Source organism: Globicephala melas, chromosome 3 (assembly GCF_963455315.2).
Source record: "Globicephala melas chromosome 3, mGloMel1.2, whole genome shotgun sequence".
NCBI classification, from domain to species: domain Eukaryota; kingdom Metazoa; phylum Chordata; class Mammalia; order Artiodactyla; family Delphinidae; genus Globicephala; species Globicephala melas.
Window position 1 is genome coordinate 169,731,658 of NC_083316.1, and position 19,091 is coordinate 169,750,748.

At 56.3% G+C, this 19,091-nt stretch overlaps 1 protein-coding gene across 3 annotated transcripts in view; it reads right to left on the reverse strand.

Moving 5' to 3' along the window:
* Positions 1 to 19,091, reverse strand: part of AP3D1 (adaptor related protein complex 3 subunit delta 1) — a 44,752-nt gene that overhangs the window by 11,242 nt on the left and 14,419 nt on the right. For all 3 annotated transcript variants that reach the window (XM_030845682.3, XM_060297412.2, XM_030845681.3), the window contains exons 2-16: positions 12,075 to 12,170; positions 11,402 to 11,482; positions 10,288 to 10,368; positions 8,749 to 8,856; positions 6,990 to 7,119; positions 6,131 to 6,270; positions 5,954 to 6,027; positions 4,718 to 4,767; positions 3,722 to 3,771; positions 3,580 to 3,628; positions 2,368 to 2,513; positions 2,144 to 2,292; positions 1,837 to 2,067; positions 1,191 to 1,422; positions 283 to 428 (exon numbers count right to left, since the gene is read on the reverse strand). In XM_030845682.3, coding sequence (XP_030701542.1) covers positions 283 to 428; positions 1,191 to 1,422; positions 1,837 to 2,067; positions 2,144 to 2,292; positions 2,368 to 2,513; positions 3,580 to 3,628; positions 3,722 to 3,771; positions 4,718 to 4,767; positions 5,954 to 6,027; positions 6,131 to 6,270; positions 6,990 to 7,119; positions 8,749 to 8,856; positions 10,288 to 10,368; positions 11,402 to 11,482; positions 12,075 to 12,170 — 1,763 coding nt within the window. The remainder of the gene's footprint in view (positions 1 to 282; positions 429 to 1,190; positions 1,423 to 1,836; positions 2,068 to 2,143; positions 2,293 to 2,367; positions 2,514 to 3,579; positions 3,629 to 3,721; positions 3,772 to 4,717; positions 4,768 to 5,953; positions 6,028 to 6,130; positions 6,271 to 6,989; positions 7,120 to 8,748; positions 8,857 to 10,287; positions 10,369 to 11,401; positions 11,483 to 12,074; positions 12,171 to 19,091) is intronic.

The following is a 19,091-nucleotide window of genomic DNA, read 5'->3' on the forward strand; positions in this document are numbered from 1 at the left end:
TCCCCCGTTCTCACGCTGCCCGCAAGGTTTGTGGGCGACAACTACCAGCCAACCTGCTTCCCGGGGTGGGGCAGCAGGGCCCCAGGAGAAGTAGTGAGTGCCGTGCCTACGGTCTGTGTGAGAAGGGTCTGTCCCGTCCACAGGCGACTGGGGCCTCAGGGGACCTTCCTCCCAGACCCCTCCACCTCGCCCGTCTGGACAGCAGGTCCGGGCTGTGGTTCTGCTCCCACAGGCCCTCATGCCACCCCGTGTCTGTGTCCTCTGACGGACCGCAGAGCTCACCCTTCGGGGACCGGAACCTTCTTCTGTGCCTTGGGAGCCACCGGGTTCAGCTCCCCAGCAAAGAGCGCACTCACTTCTTCTGCCACTGGCACATCCCTGGCCTGAAGCTTCTGGACGTGTTTGACCAGCTGCAAGATGCAGGATGCCTGGGGGGGCCGTGGATGAGTCAGGAAGGAGTTACGGAGGCCTGGCTGTGAAGGCCACTCAGCCCCCGCAGGGCATTGCTCAAACCGTGCAGACGCCCAGCCAGACCCCTGCTGAGGACTTGCAGAACACACCGCGAGGAACCGCTGACCGGGCCAGCCAGGAGGCCAGCCCAGCTGCTGTCTCCTTCACGAGGACACAAAAGGGCTCCCAGATGAGACAAGGGGTTGGGGGTGGATTGAGCACCGCCCCACAAGGCAACCGCCCCAGCGAGCAGCGGCGCCAGCCACCAGGGCACCTTCACACGGCCCCCAAGAGTGCAGCTGACCCTCGGCCAGCAGACAGGCGCACGTCACACACCCGCCCATGACCGCAGAGGCCACCGGGGCCCACTGAGCGCCGGTGCGGGGTCTGGGTAACTGAGAGCCCCACGTCACCACAGAGCCAAGAGGCGGGCTCCTAGGCCACCGATGCCCAAATGCCATGCCAAACTCTCGTCCAACCAGCTCTCCTCCACCCTCCCGGCCAGCGCCCTCCAGGACCGCAGTCACCTCTGAGGCTTCCCTCTCGGGTTGACCACATACCCTCACACTGTCTCCCGTTCGCTCACAGTCTCCCACCCACCGACCCAGGGCCTCCCCAGCACGGTGGCTTCAGATCTGCCCACCCCCCCAGGCCGAGTGCGGGGGAGCCAAGAAAAGAACACCTGCCCAAGCTGCTCTCCCGGAGCTGACCCGACCCCCGTGCTGACGTGCGGCACTCACCCGCTCCTGGGCTTCCAGGTCCGCACTCTGCACAAACTGGGGCAGCCGCTCCACTAGGAGCTGCGTGACCTCCTGGGCCGCCTGCGCGTCCGCGGCCTGCTCTTTCTGCTGCAGGATGGCTGCGTACAGCTTGACCACGTTCTGCACATACACGGCTTGGATGTGGCCCGGCAGGGTGGTGACTTTGGGCCGCAGCATGGCCTCCAGGGTCTGCTGGGGCTCCTGTAGGTGCCTGAGGACAGGGAGGGCCGGTGAGCAGCCGCCCCAGCGGGTCTGTGTGCCAGGGCTGGCCGATGCCAGGTGCTGAGGGAGGGGATGTGAAGGGAGAAACCACAGCAATGGCATGACAGTCACAGCGCAGCCGCACAAAGCAGTCGAGAAAAAGGAGAGGAAAGCTATCAACGGCCTGGATTTGGCAACGGACGACCTGTGGCTGCAGCAGTGAAGAGGGGAGGAAGGCTGGGCCAGCGGCTGGTGGACCTCTCACCGCTCCCCGTGACGGGAGACGTTCGCCGCGAGAGCAGCTGTTGCCCAATGAGGGCGGGAGAGAGGAGGTGGGCGGGTGGGCGGGGCGACTGCCGGGACTGGGGTCTGGCGGGCACACCCGCTTCCCCTGGGGAGCAGGAGGCCCCTGGCCCCCACTCACTCGGAGAACTCCCCGCAGATCCAGGCGGCCGCGTAGAGCACCTCGCAGATGCCGCTGCGCTGGGTGCTGCTGGCCACCAGGTGGGCGCTGTCAAGCAGCGCGGACATCTGCGACACGGCAAACCGGCGGATGGCCTTCACGCGGATGGCCACATCCAGCATCTGGGCGGCGATGAGGTGGCCGTGGCGGGTGCCCTCCAGTCGGGTCAGCTCCACCAGGATGCTGATGTACCTGCCGGACAGAGCCCGTGAGGGCAGCGCCCCCGCCTGCCCGCCCACCCGCCTGCACGCTGGGCTGCAGGCCGCACCACTCGAAGTTGGTGATGTGCTGGTAGTTGGACTGGCTGCAGATGTCAATGATCTTGGTGAGCAGCTCGTCGCGGTAGGTCGTGCCCTCGGCCTTGTCCACGTGGGTCATCAGCTTCTTGACAATCTCCATCAGGTTCTTCTTGGACACCTGGAGCGGGGGCGGCTGGTGAGGGAGGGGCCGGGCGGGCCGGCGGGGCGGCCAGGTGGCAGGGTGGGCACGTACCATGCCGTACAGGAGGTCGAGGGCCCGCAGCCGGATGGACTCGTCCTTGTCGTCCAGGCACTGCAGGACAAGATCCTTGTGCGCCTGTACGGACTTGGGGTGTGTCCTCAGGATCTTGGACATGGCCAGGAGCCCCAGGTACTTCACTGCAGAGACAGCGCAGCGCTCTCAGACGTGGACGAGGTTCTGAGAGCGAGGCCGGGCCTGCAGCCCCACCCCAAACCACCTGGACCCCGTCGGCCCACGTCTCACAGGCACCAGGCCCACCTCGTTGCCCACCTCAAGCAGCCCAACGCACCGTCATCTAGATTAGGTCGCAGCCCGTCTCTAGGGCAGCGTTACTGGCACACGACAGGCCTGTGGTCTACACCCGCCAGCAGGCTTCTACGCTACAGTGGCAGAGACCACACAGCCTGCAAAGCTGACAAGAATTACTATCTGGCCCTTTCCAGGAAAAGTTTGGCAACTCCTCTCAAAACAAACAGACCTGGATTCAAAATGAGCAGCCAGGGAATTAATTCCCTGGCTGTCCAGTGGTTGGGATTCTGCACTTCCACTGTAAGGGCCCAGGATCAATCCCTGGTCTGGTCGGGGTACTAGGATCCCAGCAGCCACAAGGCGCAGACAAAAAAAACAAAAAAAAGCGAAAACCAAAAACTGAGCAGCCCACATGACCAGGCCCTCAGAAGCCCTCTCCACCGTGGTCCTGGCAGCAGGGGCGTGTGACTGGCTGGAACCCTCGACAGCACATGTCGGCTGAAGGAAGTGCACGAGTTGGCACACGAGCAAGACGTACAGCAGCTCCCCCTCGCTCGTCAGGAGCCCCACGCACCACCCCATCTGATTAACCGCCGGGGGTGCCTGCAGCATGCCCGCGGGGACTTTCCTCCACGCCCAGCCTGCTCCTCCCGGGGCTGAGCTCGCCCTTTATGTCTCAACTGTGCTTCCGCTGGCCTCCCCGGGTCCTCCCTGCAACCGGGTCCCAGCTCCCCGTGGATGTGGGCCCGAGTTTAAAGACCTTTCCAGTGGACACGGCCGAGCGACACCCTGAGATGCCAGCTGGAAGGAGCCCGCCATGCAGACGAGGGGGCTGTACCCGGGGAGGAATCTGCCAGCCGTGCCAGGCTCGCTCTCCTCTCGGGCGGGGACGAGCCCTCACTTGCGGAGGTCTAGGGCGCAGGGCCTGCAGGACCTGCAGAGGGAGCAACTCACAGTTCTGATCGGAGTCTTCTATTAATATCCTCAGTTTCTGAACACAGAGCTGTAAAGAGGGGAGATGCCACTCGTCACATCTTCTAAACCAATGGCAGAGTCCCTGGGGCCTAGGAGAGGAGCCCCTGGTCCCATGACATACCTGGATGCTGGCACTATGGTTGGGCATGCCAGACGACAGCGAGATGAGCACTGAAACAAATGACTGGGGTGAGGGCCCTGCGTGACCAGCCCCAGTGAGAACCTCAGGCTGGGTCTCTGCGACCAAGAGAGCAGACCACAGGCCCCGGGCACCAGGGGTCCTTGTCCAGGGCAGGTCTGTGGGCCAGCCCTCAGCTGAGACCCGCTGGCCCTGCAATGCACAATGGACCAGGCCTACCTCCCGTCTGCATCCCCACTCCCTCTGCCCATAACCAGGGCCATCTGCGATCCTGCCACACCTTGGTCCTCCCCATGGACCTTTCCAGACTCAGGGACCACTCTCTGGCCAGCCTGCCCTGCTCCCAAGTCCCACACTCGCCCTTCCTCTCCCTTTCACTGTCGCTGACCCTCAGCGACACTCACAGCCCACACAGCAGTCATGAGTGTAGACCCCGGGCCAGTTTCCTGGGCTTCACTGAACTTAAGGCTGCCCATGGGCTGTGAAGAGCATCTGACAGTTTAGGGCAGGGACAGGCAGGCAGCAAGAAGCTGAACCCTTGGGCCACCAACTCCCTCTGCCTATCTACAGGAAACTGGGCTGCAGGGACAAGTCACCAGGCGGTCTGATTGTAACTAACGGACTCCACGAGACCCTTTGGGGAGCACGTGCCGATTCTCTCTCGAGAACTCTCGTGGTTGTAGGTCCTATGCTAAAGACACCACAGGGAAAGCGGCCTGAGATTTGCTTTAAAATGCTCATGAAAAGCGGTCTTGCTGGTGGGTGTGGCAGATGCCAGGGTGCAGTGTTTATCACTGGAGCCTGAGGTTGGCAATGGCTCTGGCTGCAACCGTGTCTGAGCTGACACTTCCAAAGGGGCTGCAGATGGGCCGGGCCAAACAGCTTCCCAGCCGGGAACAAGGTTCTGGTGAGGCCCGGGGACCAGCTCCCCCGCCGGCGACAGCTCCCTGCTCCAGAAGAGGTCACCCCGGTGCTCACCTGCGATGACGGTGTTGACACACTCGTACAGAAGGGACATGGCAGACGTGCTAGAGAAGGAAACATAGGAGCCGAGAAGACAGGGCCGCCTGCCTCCCGCTCACCCCACCGAGACTCCTGGGGGCACCACCTCTGAGGAAATGCGGAGCCCAGGAAGCCTCGGGTCTGAAGGCCATGCCGGTGACACCCCACCCTCGGCAGTGAGGCCATCAGATTCCTCCAAGGGACGGAAGCACCCCTTCTAGCCCTCAAAAGCGAACTGAAATGCTCCCGCCACTGCAGCCCACGCACGAATAACCTGATTCTGCGACCCCCATGAAGAGAATCCAAGTTCCCCAAAGGCCTCTCTCCTCCAGCCCAGACCCTGCCGGCCGCCTCCACTGGGACAGGGAGTAGGCCTGGCCACGCGCAGGCAGGAAGAACACGGAGTCGTGCCCCATGTCATCCCTCGGGGGCGTCCAGGGCCACAGTGAGCACAGCCCAGGACGACCAGGGTGGGCACCAGGCACGTCCACTCCACTCTGAAATTCTCACAGTGATGTTCTCAAGTCCAAATCCCCCAAACCCGACAGCACAGGCCACCAGAGGCAGTCCACATGAACGGTCACAGGACTGATGGCTTCTCGTAAATGCTCTGAAAACCACAAGCTGCTATAAACCCGGTGACTGGTGATTTGTTTAAAATCAGCAACGTCCCAAGCCCTTGGCCACTTCCCAGGGGACCCCAGGAGCAGAATCTCCTGGCACCTGAAGCTTGGCCCCCACAATTCAACCACCTGAAGGCACCTGAAGTCGTGTAGAAGCTCCTAGAACATTCCAGAACTGGGCGGTGACACACTCATCTAGGGCTCTTCAATTAGACTGCTGAGGTCTACTTGTGAACCAGAGACTGGCTGGGACAGCTTTCTCCATCCTTTTTTTTATTTTTAAAATATATCCCCATTGCCTGCCTATCTATCTGTCTGTCTGTCTACTTCTGGTGGTGCTGCATGGCTTGTGAGACTTTAGTTCCCCAACCAGGGATTGAACCCGGGACCTCGGCAGTGAGAACTCAGAGTCCTAACCACTGGACCGCCAAGAAATTCCCTCTCCCTCCTGTCATGAATGTGCTGTCTGCAAACTGAGGAAGGGAGAACCCAGAGATGCGGCTCCTGGCGGCGGCAGGCCCTCAGGCCTGGGTGCCCCTCCACCCGCCCCTCCTTGGGGCACCCCTCCCACGCCCGCCCCAAGCCCTACCTGTGGATCAGGTTGGTGAGAGGCTCAATCAGCTTTTTACCCAACCTTGGCTCCAAGGGAGTCAGAGCACCAAACTAGGGGACAAGAGAGGCCAGTGGTCACCCGAAGCAGGGATGGGACGGCAGCCCGGGGCTCTGCTGGCTGGCATGCCCAGGACACCCCAGGGGCGACACTTGCCAGTTTGATAATCTTAATGAGGACCCAGTTGTTGGTGGAGGAGGTCATGAGCTTGAAGAAGAGCGGAGCGAGAGAAAGGTAGTTCTTGGGGTTACGTCTGGCCAGCTCACAGATGACGTTGACTGCCGCCGACTGGACCCCTGAGAAGCGAGGGACGCCATCAGCAAGGGGGCGCCCACCAGAGCAGGCGGGACCCTCGGGGTGTGTCCCCAGCAGGATCAAAGTCACTCCAGGTGCTCTGTCCGCCTCCCCCCGGGGCTGCCCCCGCTCATGCCCCCAGCCCGCCTCGCCTGCCCCTCGGCTCCTGACCCTAACCACGACGCTCCACACCCCGTGATCCTCTGCGATGCACAGCAGATTCTCCCGAGACAAGCAAAGATTTGGAGAAGCTGTTTTACATCTGCATGGCCCGGGGTCTCTCCGGAAGGAGTTACAGAAAAGGACAGGCGGAGGCAGGAGTGAACCCTGTGGTGTGGGACTGCCAATCAAGGCAGCAGAATAAACACGAGACTGCGAACATGCGGACAGAGAGGCCTCCCCAGGGAGCGAGTGTGGTGTCTGCTACGGCCTGGAGGCAATGACAGCTGGCAGAAATAAGCACACCCAGTGGTCTTGGCTTCTAAATCCCACACCAGCTAACAAAACTAGAGCTGTTTGGAGAAACGGCGGATTCCAGGACTGGCGGGAAAGTAGAAAGCGAACCTGGCATCTCGTGGTGCCAGAAAGTAAGAAGGTGCCCTATGGGGGAGGGCTAGGACGGGGTCCTGGGACCTAGTTACCCCCCTCCACCAAGCCTTCACAGATGCTGGTGGAGCATCACGGCCCCACACGGGCCCCTTCTTAACTCAAGTCAACAAACCGGGATCGGGGTCCTCCAGCTTCTCCTTCAGGCGGGGAAAGGCAGGGCGCAGAGACTCAGGGTACTTCAGGAACACCTTGTACATGATCAGCACAGCCTTCTTCCGGATGTACGGCTTGGTGTGCGACATCTGCAGGGGCAGAGGGTGTCAGTCTCCCTGCTGACACCACTGCGCCCACCCCTCCCCGGTCCTTCCCGCACCCCCTGCTCCCCCCCACTCGCCTCCCCTCCCCTCCCACACCTGCCCGCATCTCGCCTCCATCACCTGGAGGATAACCCTCTCTCCAGCTCATCTGGCTTCTGGCCTCTGAGACCGGCCTGCAGGTTTACTCCACTGCCCGCCCCCAGCCCAGGGATTACACAACAGTGTCTTGGACAGAATCGAAACCTGCCTCCCTGAGTCCATGACCCCAGCTTGCCCTCTGGAGGCTGAGACCGGCCTCCTGGACTCACTGGGGCGCACTGAGAGACAGAATGAGGGAGGGGGGCCCCAAATGGAAGGTCACGCTGGAGAGAGCCTCCACCTGTCAACACTGGCCTCAGACTCTTAGGGCCACCAAGACCTGTCCCCAGAGCAGTGCCCCTCGCCTGGGCCTCAGCCCCCTCCACACTTCTGCACTGCACCCCTGGAGCTCCTGTCCTTCTTCGGGACCATGCTCTGGCCAGGAGGGCCTCTGGTCTGCAGGTGGGCACACTCCTCACCTGTCAGGGCCCCAGGCAGCCTGGCCCTAAGGAAGCCACCCCCGCCCCCATGACCTGGCACCGAGACGCATTGTGATAGCTCACTACCGCCCCCCTGTGGACTTGTGACCGCTTTCACCTAGAGAGCTCCTCACACTTCCCGAAGAGGGCCTGAAGATCAACACTGTCGGCTTCGCAGGCCAGAGTCTCCATCTGACTCTGCTCTTGCTGCTGGGAAGCCCACCGTGTGGACGAAGGGGCGGGGCCGTGTGTGGACAAACCATTTAGAGCAGGCGGTGACTGGATGCAGCCTGGGATCTAGAAGTTGCGTGTACCCAAAGCCTTCTAGACCGCGAGCCAAGACCTGACCATCTGCACAGAGAACGGGCCACGTACGGACAGAACCCTCCTGGGAGGAACATGCCACCCTTCCACGCTGCTTTATCGTGGCCGGAGGGGGGAAGCCTCCCAATCATGGAGAATCTGGCGTGCCGGCAACCCTCTGAGGGCTGTGATTTCTTTCCGTTTTTTTTTTTTTTTTTTTAGGGTCAATTCCAATTTTGTTTTTATTTTTTAAATTAATTTTTATTGGAGTCGAGGATTGTGATTTCCAAGAGCACGTCCACATTTCAGAACAAAGTTCTTGCCCACCTTGGAGATCAGGGCTGGCTGGGGTTTCTGCCTTTTGGATGGACTGGGCCCCAGACAACAGATTTGCTCAGATGAAAATAAGAAGTTCCCTCGCCAGAGAACCACCTGACCACGCTGCCTGCCAAGACCACTGCCATCACCACCCATGCCTCAGAACACAGCTGATGGGTCATGCGCTCACAACAGGCCATCGTCCCCAGCCAGACCCCGCCCCTCCCCAGCAGGACCATTTCAGAGGAGGTGAGGTGTGAATGCTGGGCCCCACCAAGTGATGGAAGGGGAGACAGTGACTCGGTGTCCCAGCTCATCCTGGGGACCCAGGCCGTTTCCACCCACCCAAGTGCCCTCAACGTGACATTACAACCTCGGTTTTCCAGGCACGTCAGGGAGCAAAAGCCAAGGGGGGCGGTCACGCTCCCAGACTCACCAGTGTCATGATGTCGTTGGCCAAGTCTCTGGCAAGATCTGGGGTAACAAAACAGGACAGGCCAGTCAGCGCAACGCCAGTGTCGTACTGGCTGGGGCTGCTCAGGTCCTGGAAAGGGAGGGAGAGGGTTAGAGGCAGGCGCCCACCGTGCCTCACTGGGTCCCAGCTGCGCCCGCCAGTCCTGCTCTGGGTCTGGAGACGGGCTTGGACGAGGACTCACAAGCAGCAGCCAGCTCCACGCTCTGTCACCGAGCAAGAGCCGGGACGGCTCCAAGGGGAGGGCTGTCTTGGGTCCGCCCGTCGCTCCAGGGGTGCAATGGGGCAGAGCCAGTGCCACCCATGGCTTCCCTATGGGAGAACCCAAGGGCCGAGGAAATGGTGCAGCCAGACGGGCTCTGACCGCCCAAAGGCACAGAGTGGGGGCCGCCCAGGGTGGAACCCCAGAACCTCTGCTTCCATCGGGGTGTCTCCCCTACTACAGCCAGGGGTGACTCCTCTGGGCCCCTCCCCAAAGCGGAGAGAAGCTTCCACCAGAGCTCCACCCCTCAGGGGAGCAGGAAAAGCAGCCACAGGAAGCGCACATCTGCCCTAGCCTCTGACGTCACTCGCCTGTGCTCCCGCTAAAACCGATGCGGAAGCCCCATCTCGGCACAAAGAGAGGACTCTGTTTACATAGAGAACCTCCCCAAACTTCACACATGTGGTAAAAGATACACTGAGAGACGTTTTAAGAGTTAATCTTCCAGGGACTTCCCAGGTGGTGCAGTAGTTAAGAATCCGCCTGCCAATGCAGGGGACACGGGTTCGAGCCCTGGTCTGGTAAGATCCCACATGCCACAGAGCAACTAAGCCCAGGCGCCACAACTGAGCCTGCATTCTAGAGCCCGCGAGCCACAACTACTAAGCCCATGTGCCACAACTACTAAAGCCCGCACACCTAGAGCCCGTGCTCCGCAACAAGAGAGGCCACTACCATGAAAAGCCCACGCACTGCAACGAAGAGTAGCCCTGCAGCCTGCCCTGCAGCGCCCGCTTGGAGCCCCGACACCAGCCACCTGCGGGGCGACCACAACAGCTCTGCCCCGACCCTGGCGCCAGCTGTCTGAGAGCCCCGGGCCACAGGGTCCGATGCAGGGTCTGGGGTGGGAAAGGGTGCCTCTGACACCCCCTCTGACCACTTGCAGCGAAGCGGGAGACAAGAGATACTCAAAGTCCTGAGGCCAAGGAGGAGCTGACTACTCAGTGCTCTCACTGAAGAACATAGAATACCACACAGGGCCGAGAGACGCACCTGGTCCGACTCACAAGACCCAGTGGGCACAAACGCCCCCACGCTGGGAGGGGCAATCCCTCAGCAGGCGCCCCCAAAAGAGGGGAAAGGGGCTGAAAAAAGGAGTGACCGAGGGGGCAGCCCCCATCGCCAAGGGGGGAAAACCAGAGAGGAAAGCCCCGCGTGCCCCGCCGTCCCTTTTCCCATTTCCGAGGATCGCAGAAGGCTGTCCATCTGCCCGCTAACCTGCTCCCGCAGGAGGGGCCTACCTTGCGGATCTGGTTGGTGGTCAGCATGATGACGTCGGTCCCTTCGTGAAAGCACTGGGAAGCAGCGAGGTAGCCGATTCGCTGTGAGTGGAACAAATGGAGACGTCAGGGGTGACAAGGGGACTGGGCGTCCTCGGGGAAGCACCCAGCCCTCCTGAGCTTCACGCCAAGCAGCCCTGGCCGGCCCGTCACAAACCAGGAGGAGGGCACCCCTCGCCCTGTCCCAGGCGTATGGTCTCTGGAGCACAGTGTATTTCAGGGGTTGCCAAGCACGTCCTGTCGCTAACGTGTGCATCCTCACCGCCTTCTTGGCAGCGGGAGCTGCTGTTACGGCCTGACGGAGTAAGTCATCACAAGCGCCTAAACTCGGGCTGAGTGTAACCTAAAGTCACACCCGCACTTGCATGTGATACTTAAACACACGTGCAGAGCACTGGCCCAATTTTGGCAAATACGGCATTTCGTTTCTTCACCAAGAGTAACCGGCAGGCAGGACAACTGTGTCCTTCAGAAGGACGGGAACCCGCCCTCGGCAGTGACCCGTCGGCAGGACACAGCCTCAGCCGCCGCAGGGTGTGTGTTCCCAAGGAAAACTGAGCCAAGCCAGGAAAGCCACGGAACACCCCCAAATGGGCTGTGGGCACTGAAAACCGCTTTTCAGAACATTTACTAAAGCAGAAGACATGCTTATTTGTTACGATATCAAGTAAGAAGAAAACAATGTCCCAAACTGCACATGAGTAGGATCGCTGAGACGCCAAGAAAAAACGCTCAGAGGGTCCTAAGAGACACCGCGACAAATGACAAGTGGTGGCCTCTCGGGGAGACGATCAGTGTCTGCTTATTTTTTTGAAGAGTCACAAATTTAATCTGTATTATGAAACATATAACCAACCCTACAAACCCAAATTTCACTGACACTACTTAAAATGGAAAGAAAAACGTGATGCAATAGTGCTAAGACCTAACTGGACAGAAGTGGTGATGGGAATGGGTCGCTGGTGTCTGTCACTGTGTGCCCTCCCAGCATGGCCTGCGTCACAGGATGGACGCCCTCCTCCCCCAGGACCCCACCCACAGGGCTCAGGCCCCAGAGCGAGCTGGTTCCCTTCACCTTGAATGTGAACTTGGAGGCGCTCATCACTTCTATGATGTTGAAGGCGGCCCAGCTGATGTCATATCCTAGCATCTGCAGCTGCGGAGAAAAGAGGTCGATTCTCACGCACCTGCCCCAGCTCCGCACCCCCATACACTCTGGGGAGATTCATTTCTTTTTCTGACAGGTGAGTCTTCACATTTAAAACCAAAGTGACAGGTTAATAACACACTAAAATAATGCCCCTGATAAATAAACACCTGCAGTTGAAATACCAGCGTTACATGGGTTAAAATTCCCCACAAGGACCGGTAAACGGGCAGGCCGTTCATCTCCCTTCTCTGACCAGGGGAGGCCAGCATGGGGTGCCTGGCCCAGGCTCACACCCCGACCAGGGACTGCAGGGCTCCACCCACCAGGTTTCGGGGCCCAGCCCGCAGGGCAGTCGTGAAAGCAGGGACGCTCCCGCCCCTCCAGGTGGGAAAGGCCCACTGGATGGGGCCCCAGCTTGCCCTGTGCCATGTGATCCTCACGCATGCCTCGCCCTCCACCCCAAGTCAGCCCAGCGTGTGCCCCCAGGCTGACGCCTGGAGCGGATGGTGTCCATCAGTGATGGTGGGACGGATGGACAGACAGCAGGGGGATGCTGGAGCCAGACCCGGCCTGACAGAGCGAGCGGCCCGGCACTCACGTAGGTCAGCTTGCAGACCGCATTTGCTTTCACTGCAATGTTGTCTTGCTTCAGCTCTTGCTTGATTTCATCAATGCACTGAGAGATATATTTTGCCTAAAAGGAAAAAAAAATTGAAAAGTTGCAAGTGTCTGGCTAAAACCTAAAGAAGCCAGACACAAGAGGTCACACAGTGTGCAATTCCATTTAGATGAAACGTCCACAGCAGGCAACTCCAGAGAGGCAGAGGGGAGTCCTGGTTGTCAGGGGCTGGGGGAGGGGGAGAGGGAGGGTGATGGAATGCTCTGGAATTCAACAGAACTCTGTGGCTATACTAAAAACCACTGAATTACACATATTAAAGGGGTGAGCTGAATGGTATGTGAATGATAACAAGGTTGTTATCCTGAAAAGCCCTGTCAGTGCAATAAGCTGCCTGGGATCCCCCAAAGCTCTCCTCCCAAGGGGCAGGGGGCCGTGAGAGAACAGGAGTGGCCTGGGCTGATCTAGCCTGAAGCAGGCACACTGAGCTGCGGGAATTCTGCTTCCCCTACTCGTGTGTATATCTGACACTTTCTATGATGAAAAGTTTTGAAACTTAGAAAAAAAAGAGTAACCATTCCAACACAGAGCATTAAGACACGGAAAAGTTCTTAGTCCTCCAGTTTAGCCCTTTAACCAGCTGTGAACGAGAGAAACTGCAAGCCCAGAAGAGATCCCACGTCCCAGCGCCAAAGGCCCATCCCTCAGCCCGCATGGCCAGGGGCGGCAGGTCCACCTCGGTCCCACGCTGCCGTGACCGGGGAGCCCAGGAGCCCCACCCAGCACGGCCACCCACGCTGGGGGGCCCCACTGGCACCCACAGCAGGAAGGGCCTGGCCGCCCCAGGAACCGTGCCCGTTGGGCCCCTCCCGTCCACCTCCACGCGGCCCGGGTTCATTACTGGCCCGGGCAGCCATTCTCCTTCCCCACACCGCACACATCACAGAGCCGGGGCCCAGCAGGTGACAGGCCACGCCGGGGCCTCCCCCTAGGCACCCGCCACAGCGCTTCACATAACTCCACTCGTTTGACCCCCCTCCGTGCCCCCGTCCAGGTGAGCGCGCTGGTGCCTTCCAGCTCCTGCAGGGCTGGGGCTCACTGCCCATGTGCAGCGCTGCCCCCCGTGGGCAGGAGCACCCATGGGTCCCCTGGGAGGGCCCCTCGCAGGCCTCTCGCTTGCTCTGGGGCTGGCCACCCAAGAAGAGCGCCGAGGCGCCTAAAGCCTAGATGGGCCAGATGGCATGGGCGCAGGTGAGAGCCGCCGGGGGTGGGAGGGTGAACACCTCCAGCCCCTGGGACCCCCGGCTCCTCCCAGGACCAGCCACACTGGCAGGGGCACCGCAGGCTCCCCTTGGGATCCCCCTTCGCTGAGGCCCTTCTCTAGGCAGCCTCTCCCGCAGGCTTCTCAGGGCCTGTCTGACGGGGTCTGTGTGCACGCCCCACTGGCCTTATGACGGACGCTGCAGCGTGTCAGTGCTTGGCTGCGCTGCCATCATGCGTGTCCACCCACCCAGCAGCACAAGGGCTTGGATCCTTCCCACTTTCCGGCTCCCGTGATGCACACTGCCGTGGATGTGTTTATACAGGCGCCTGTGTGGACACCTTTTCGATTCTCTTCAGTTTCCTCACTACCCCAGCACCTGTACTAAAACACGGACCAAAAGGTCAGTACCGACACACGCGGTCCAGAGCGAGGAATGTGCCCCATGGGGCACAAGGCTCCACCCCCCAGAGCCGCACAGAAGTCCCATTGGCAGTCCCAGGAGAGCCCAGCCCTGCCCAGAGACGGGTCGTCACTCAGGGCTGGGAGGAGTGTGGTGCCCCGCGCTCCCGTCACCCACCAATAGTGGCATCGCCTAAACCTGCCAGGCTAGCGAGCTCAGTGACCTCGCCCAAGTGGCTGCACCCTCCTCCCATGTCACCCCAGACCACTCGTAGGCCCAGCACAGGCTCCCGGGGAAGGCGCCACCCTGAGAGCGCTCTCAGCGAGCGTCTGATGAATATTCCATGACCAAGAGTCGGACAATGGAACATGGGTCACCAGATCCTTCCAACGGGCTTCCAGTTACTAATCCCCCAGGCGCCTCAGTTCCCATCCCAGTGCACGATAACCCCTTCGTGCACCCTGGATGTGCTGTTAATGATTCAAAAGGGAAAGAACAGAGAGATGATCCCAAGCGTGGGAGAACAGGCCCAGCACACACCGCTGTGGGAGATGGTCTGCAGGTCCCAGGTGCAAACTGGTGCACGTGCACGCACACACACACGCTGGCCCCTCAACGCCCAGATGTCCGTCCGCTGGTGAACGGCCAACACGGTGCACTCTCTGCACAAATCTATTTTCTAGGTGGCCCAATGACCTCTCAGCTTTCAGGAAGCCAGGCACAGTCCACTCCTGGTAATGTGTGCGCAGCCACCGTCAGGCCACGCCTCCCACCAGCACTGTTTGGAGACAAATGTCCAGGCAGCACAGGACAGGCGAGACCACTGGTCCTGCCCCGGCTTTGATCCTGAGAGCCACGCAGAGCAGGGAGCAGCCTGGGCAAACGCAGCTGCTGGGAAGTGAGGGGGGAATGGGGGCAGGGGGTGGCACATCCTCACGTGAACTCTGCACCCACCGCAGCACTCCAGCGGCCTCCTGCCCACTGTAGGAGAGGCTGAGCCGAACTTCCAGCCCAGACAAGCTCACTGCCCCTAAAACACATCCCCTCTCTGCAAAACCAACACTCTACTGAGAATACAACAGAATCCAGTGACTACAACATACCAGCCACAATGTCCGGTTCACAAGCCCAAATTATTCAAAGTAGAAACAGGAAGGACTTCCCTGGTGGTGCAGTGGTTAAGAATCCGCCTGCCAATGCAAGGGACACGGGTTCGAGACCTGGTCCAGGAAGATCCCACGTGCCGCAGAGCAACTAAGCCCGTGTGCCACAACTACTAAGCCTGCGCTCTAGAGCCCACGAGCCACAACTACTAAAGCCCACACGCCTAGAGCCCGTGCTCCGCAACAAGAGAAACCACCACAATGAAAAGGTCATGCACCACAATGAAGAGTAGCCCCTGCTCGCCACAACCAGAGAAAAGCCCGCATGCAGCAACAAAGACCCAACACAGCCAAAAATTAATTAGTTAATTAAAATAATAATAAAAAAAGAAACAGGAAAACATAACCTAACCTATACCCAAGGAAAAAAAGAGACGGCCAATGAAGACGGGCCCTGAGGTGATCCTGGTGATGATGAACGCATTCATTTGCTGAGATTTCAACACAGCAACTGTAACCATGCTCTCATGACCAAAAAGAAAATATGCTCCTAATGAATAGAAAGAGAGGAAATCTCAGCAGAGAAAGGAAAGTGACACAAAACAACCAGATGGAAACCCTAGAAATGAAAAACAATTTCTGAGGTAGAACAGGCACTGCGTGGACTGGACGGGGAGCTGGAGCTGAGAAGAACAGGGAACAACAGGGCCCGCTCATTCTGAAGGGAGGAAAGCCAGGCAAGGCTGTGGCACACCAAAGGTGTAGCGTGTGTGCCACTGGGGTCCCAGGAGAGGAAGGACAGAGAAAATACGCGGAAACCTAACAGCTCAAACTCCCCCAGATTCGGTGAAAGACATAAACTTACAATTTCAAGAAGCCCAGCACCGCCCCCCCAAAACAGGAAATACAAAAGAAAATCACACCCACACATATCACAGGCAAACTGCTGAAAACTGAATATAAGGAGAAATTCTTCAGAGGAGCCAGAGGAGAAGGGTGTGCTGCTACAGGGGAGCAGGGGGCTGAGGGAGGTGGGAGGACTCCAGGCCCAGGGCTCTCCATCCAAGAACACCCCTCAGGAATGAAGGCACAGTAACATCCCTGCACCTCAGAGCACCCACGGGGGCCACAAATGAGCCCACAGGAAGTGGTTAACCTGCAGGAAGACCCAGCCTCAACACTAGTTTTTAGCTATAGGACAAGTGCACAGGCTCATGGTTCCTACAGGCAGGAAAAGGGAGCAATGGGTTGTAAAATATTAAAATAATGTTTCAGGAGGGTGGAGTCAAGATGGCATACTAGAAGGACGTGGAATTCGCACCTCCTCACAACTAAGAGCACCTACCAGGCACCGGTGGGGGACCACAGACACCTAAGGGGACGAGAGGAACCCCCAGCGACCGGTTGTTTCCATTATAGTTTTATTTTTCCTAATATATTTTTTAATCTCTCGAATTTTATTTTGTTTTTTATTCTTTGATATTGTACTGCTCCTTTTTTTCTTTCTTCTTCTTTTTTTTAATTTTTCTTATTGCGCCACAATGCTTGGGGAATCTTGGTTCCCAGGTGGGAGGTTGGGCCGGAGCTCCTATGGTGGGAGCTCCAAGTCCAAACCGCTGGACTAACAGAAAACCTCAGACCTCTGAGGAATATCAATCAGATATTCAATATCAATCAGAGTGAGGCCTCCCGGAGGTCCTCATCTCAGCACCAAGACCCAGCTCTATCCAACTGCCTGCAAACTCCAGTGCTGGACGTCTCAGGACAAACAATCAGTAAGACAGGAATACAGCACCAACCATCAAAAAAAAAAAAAAAGACAAAAAAATTTGTTTCAGACGAAGAAGCAAGGTAAAAACTACAAGGCCAAATAAATAAAAACAAAACAGGTAACCTACCTGAAAAAGAATTTAGAGTAATGATAGTAAAGATGATCCAAAATCTCAGAAACAGAATGGAGAAAATACGAGAAACATTTAACAAGGATCTATAAGAACTAAAGAGCAAACAAACAGTGATGAACAACACAACTACTGAAATTAAAACTACTCTAGAATGAATCAATAACAGAATAACTGAGGCAGAAAAACAGATAAGTGAGCCAGAAGATAAAATGGTGGAAATAACTGCCAGGGAGCAGAATAAAGAAAAAAGAATGAAAAGAATTGAGGACAGTCTCAGAGACCTCTGGGACAACGTTAACGCACCAACATTCGAATTACAGGGGTTCCAGAAGAAAAGAGAAAAAGAAAGGGTCTGAGAAAATATTTGAAGAGATTATAGTCAAAAACTTCCATAACATGGGAAAGGAAATAGTCAATCAAGTCCAGGAAGCACAGAGAGTAGTACCATACAGGATAAACCCAAAGAGAAACATGCTGAGAGACACATATTAATCAAAGTATCAAAGATTAAATACAAAGAAAAAATATTGAAAGCAGCAAGGGAAAAGCAACAAACAACATACAAGGGAATGCCCATAAGGTTAACAACTGATTTTTCAGCAGAAGCTCTGCAAGCCAGAAGGGAATGGCAGGACATATTTAAAGTGATGAAAGGGAAAAACCTACAACCTAGGTTATTCTACCCATCAAGGATCTCATTCAGATTTGACAGAGAAATTAAAACCTTTACAGATAAGCAAAAGTTAAGAGAATTCAGCACCACCAAACCAGCTTCACAACAAATGCTAAAGGAACTTCTCTAGGCAGGAAACACAAGAAAAGGAAAAGACATACAATAACAAACCCGAAACAATTCAGAAAATGGTAATAGGAACATACATATCAATAATTACCTTAGGGCTTCCCTGGTGGCGCAGTGGTTAAGAATCTGCTTGCCAATGCAGGGGACAGGGGTTCGAGCCCTGGTCCGGGAAGATCCCACATGCCGCGGAGCAACTAAGCCCGTGTGCTACAACTACTGAGCCTGTGCTCTAGAAACCGCGAGCCACAACTACTGAGCCCACGTGTCACAACTATTGAAGCCCGCACACCTAGAGCCTGTGCTCCACAAGAGAAGCCACTGCAATGAGAAGCCCGTGCACCGCAACGAAGAGTAGCCTCTGCTCGCCGCAACTAGAGAAAGCCTGCACTCAAAGACCCAATGCAGCCAAAAGTAAATAAATAAATTAATTAATTAAAAAAATATACCTTAAATATAAATGGATTAAATGCTCCAACCAAAAGACACAGACTGGCTGAATGGATACAAAAACAAGACCCATATATATGCTGTCTACAAGAGACCCACTTCAGACCTAGGGACACATACAGACTGAAAGTGAGGGGATGGAAAAAGATATTCCACGCAAACAGAAATCAAAAGAAAGCTGGAGTAGCAATTCTCATATCAGACAAAATAGACTTTAAAATAAAGACTATTACAAGAGACAAGGAAGGACACTACATAATGATCAAGGGATTAATCCAAGAAAATACAACTGTAAATATTTATGCACCCAACATAGGAGCACCTCAATACATAAGGCAAATGCTAACAGCCATAAAAGGGGAAATCGACGGTAACACAATCATAGTAGGGGATTTTAACACCTCACTTTCACCAATGGACAGATAATCCAAAATGAAAATAAGTAAGGAAACACAAGCTTTAGATGACACATTAAACAAGATGGACTTAATTGATATTTATAGGACATTCCATCCAATAACAACAGAATACACTTTCTTCTCAAGTGCTCATGGAACATTCTCCAGGATAGACCATATCTTGGGTCACAAATCAAGCCTTGGTAAATTTAAAAAAATTGAAATCGTATCAAGTATCTTTTCCAACTGCAACGTTATGAGACTACATATCAATTACAGGAAAAAAACTGTAAAAAACACAAACACATGGAGGCTAAACAATACACTGCTAAATAACCAAGAGATCACTGAAGAAATCAAAGAGGAAATCAACAAATACCTCAAAACAAATGACAATGAAAACATGATGACCCAAAACCTATGGGATGCAGCCAAAGCAGTTCTAAGAGGGAAGTTTATACCAATACAATCCTACCTCAAGAAATAAGGGAAATCTCAAATAAACAACCTAAACTTACACCTAAAGCAATTAGAGAAAGAAGAACAAACAAAACCCAAAGTTAGCAGAAGGAAAGAAATAATAAAGATCAGATCAGAAATCAATGAAAAAGAAATGAACGAAACAATAGCAAAGGTCAATAAAACTAAAAGCTGGCTCTGAGAAGATAAACAAAATTG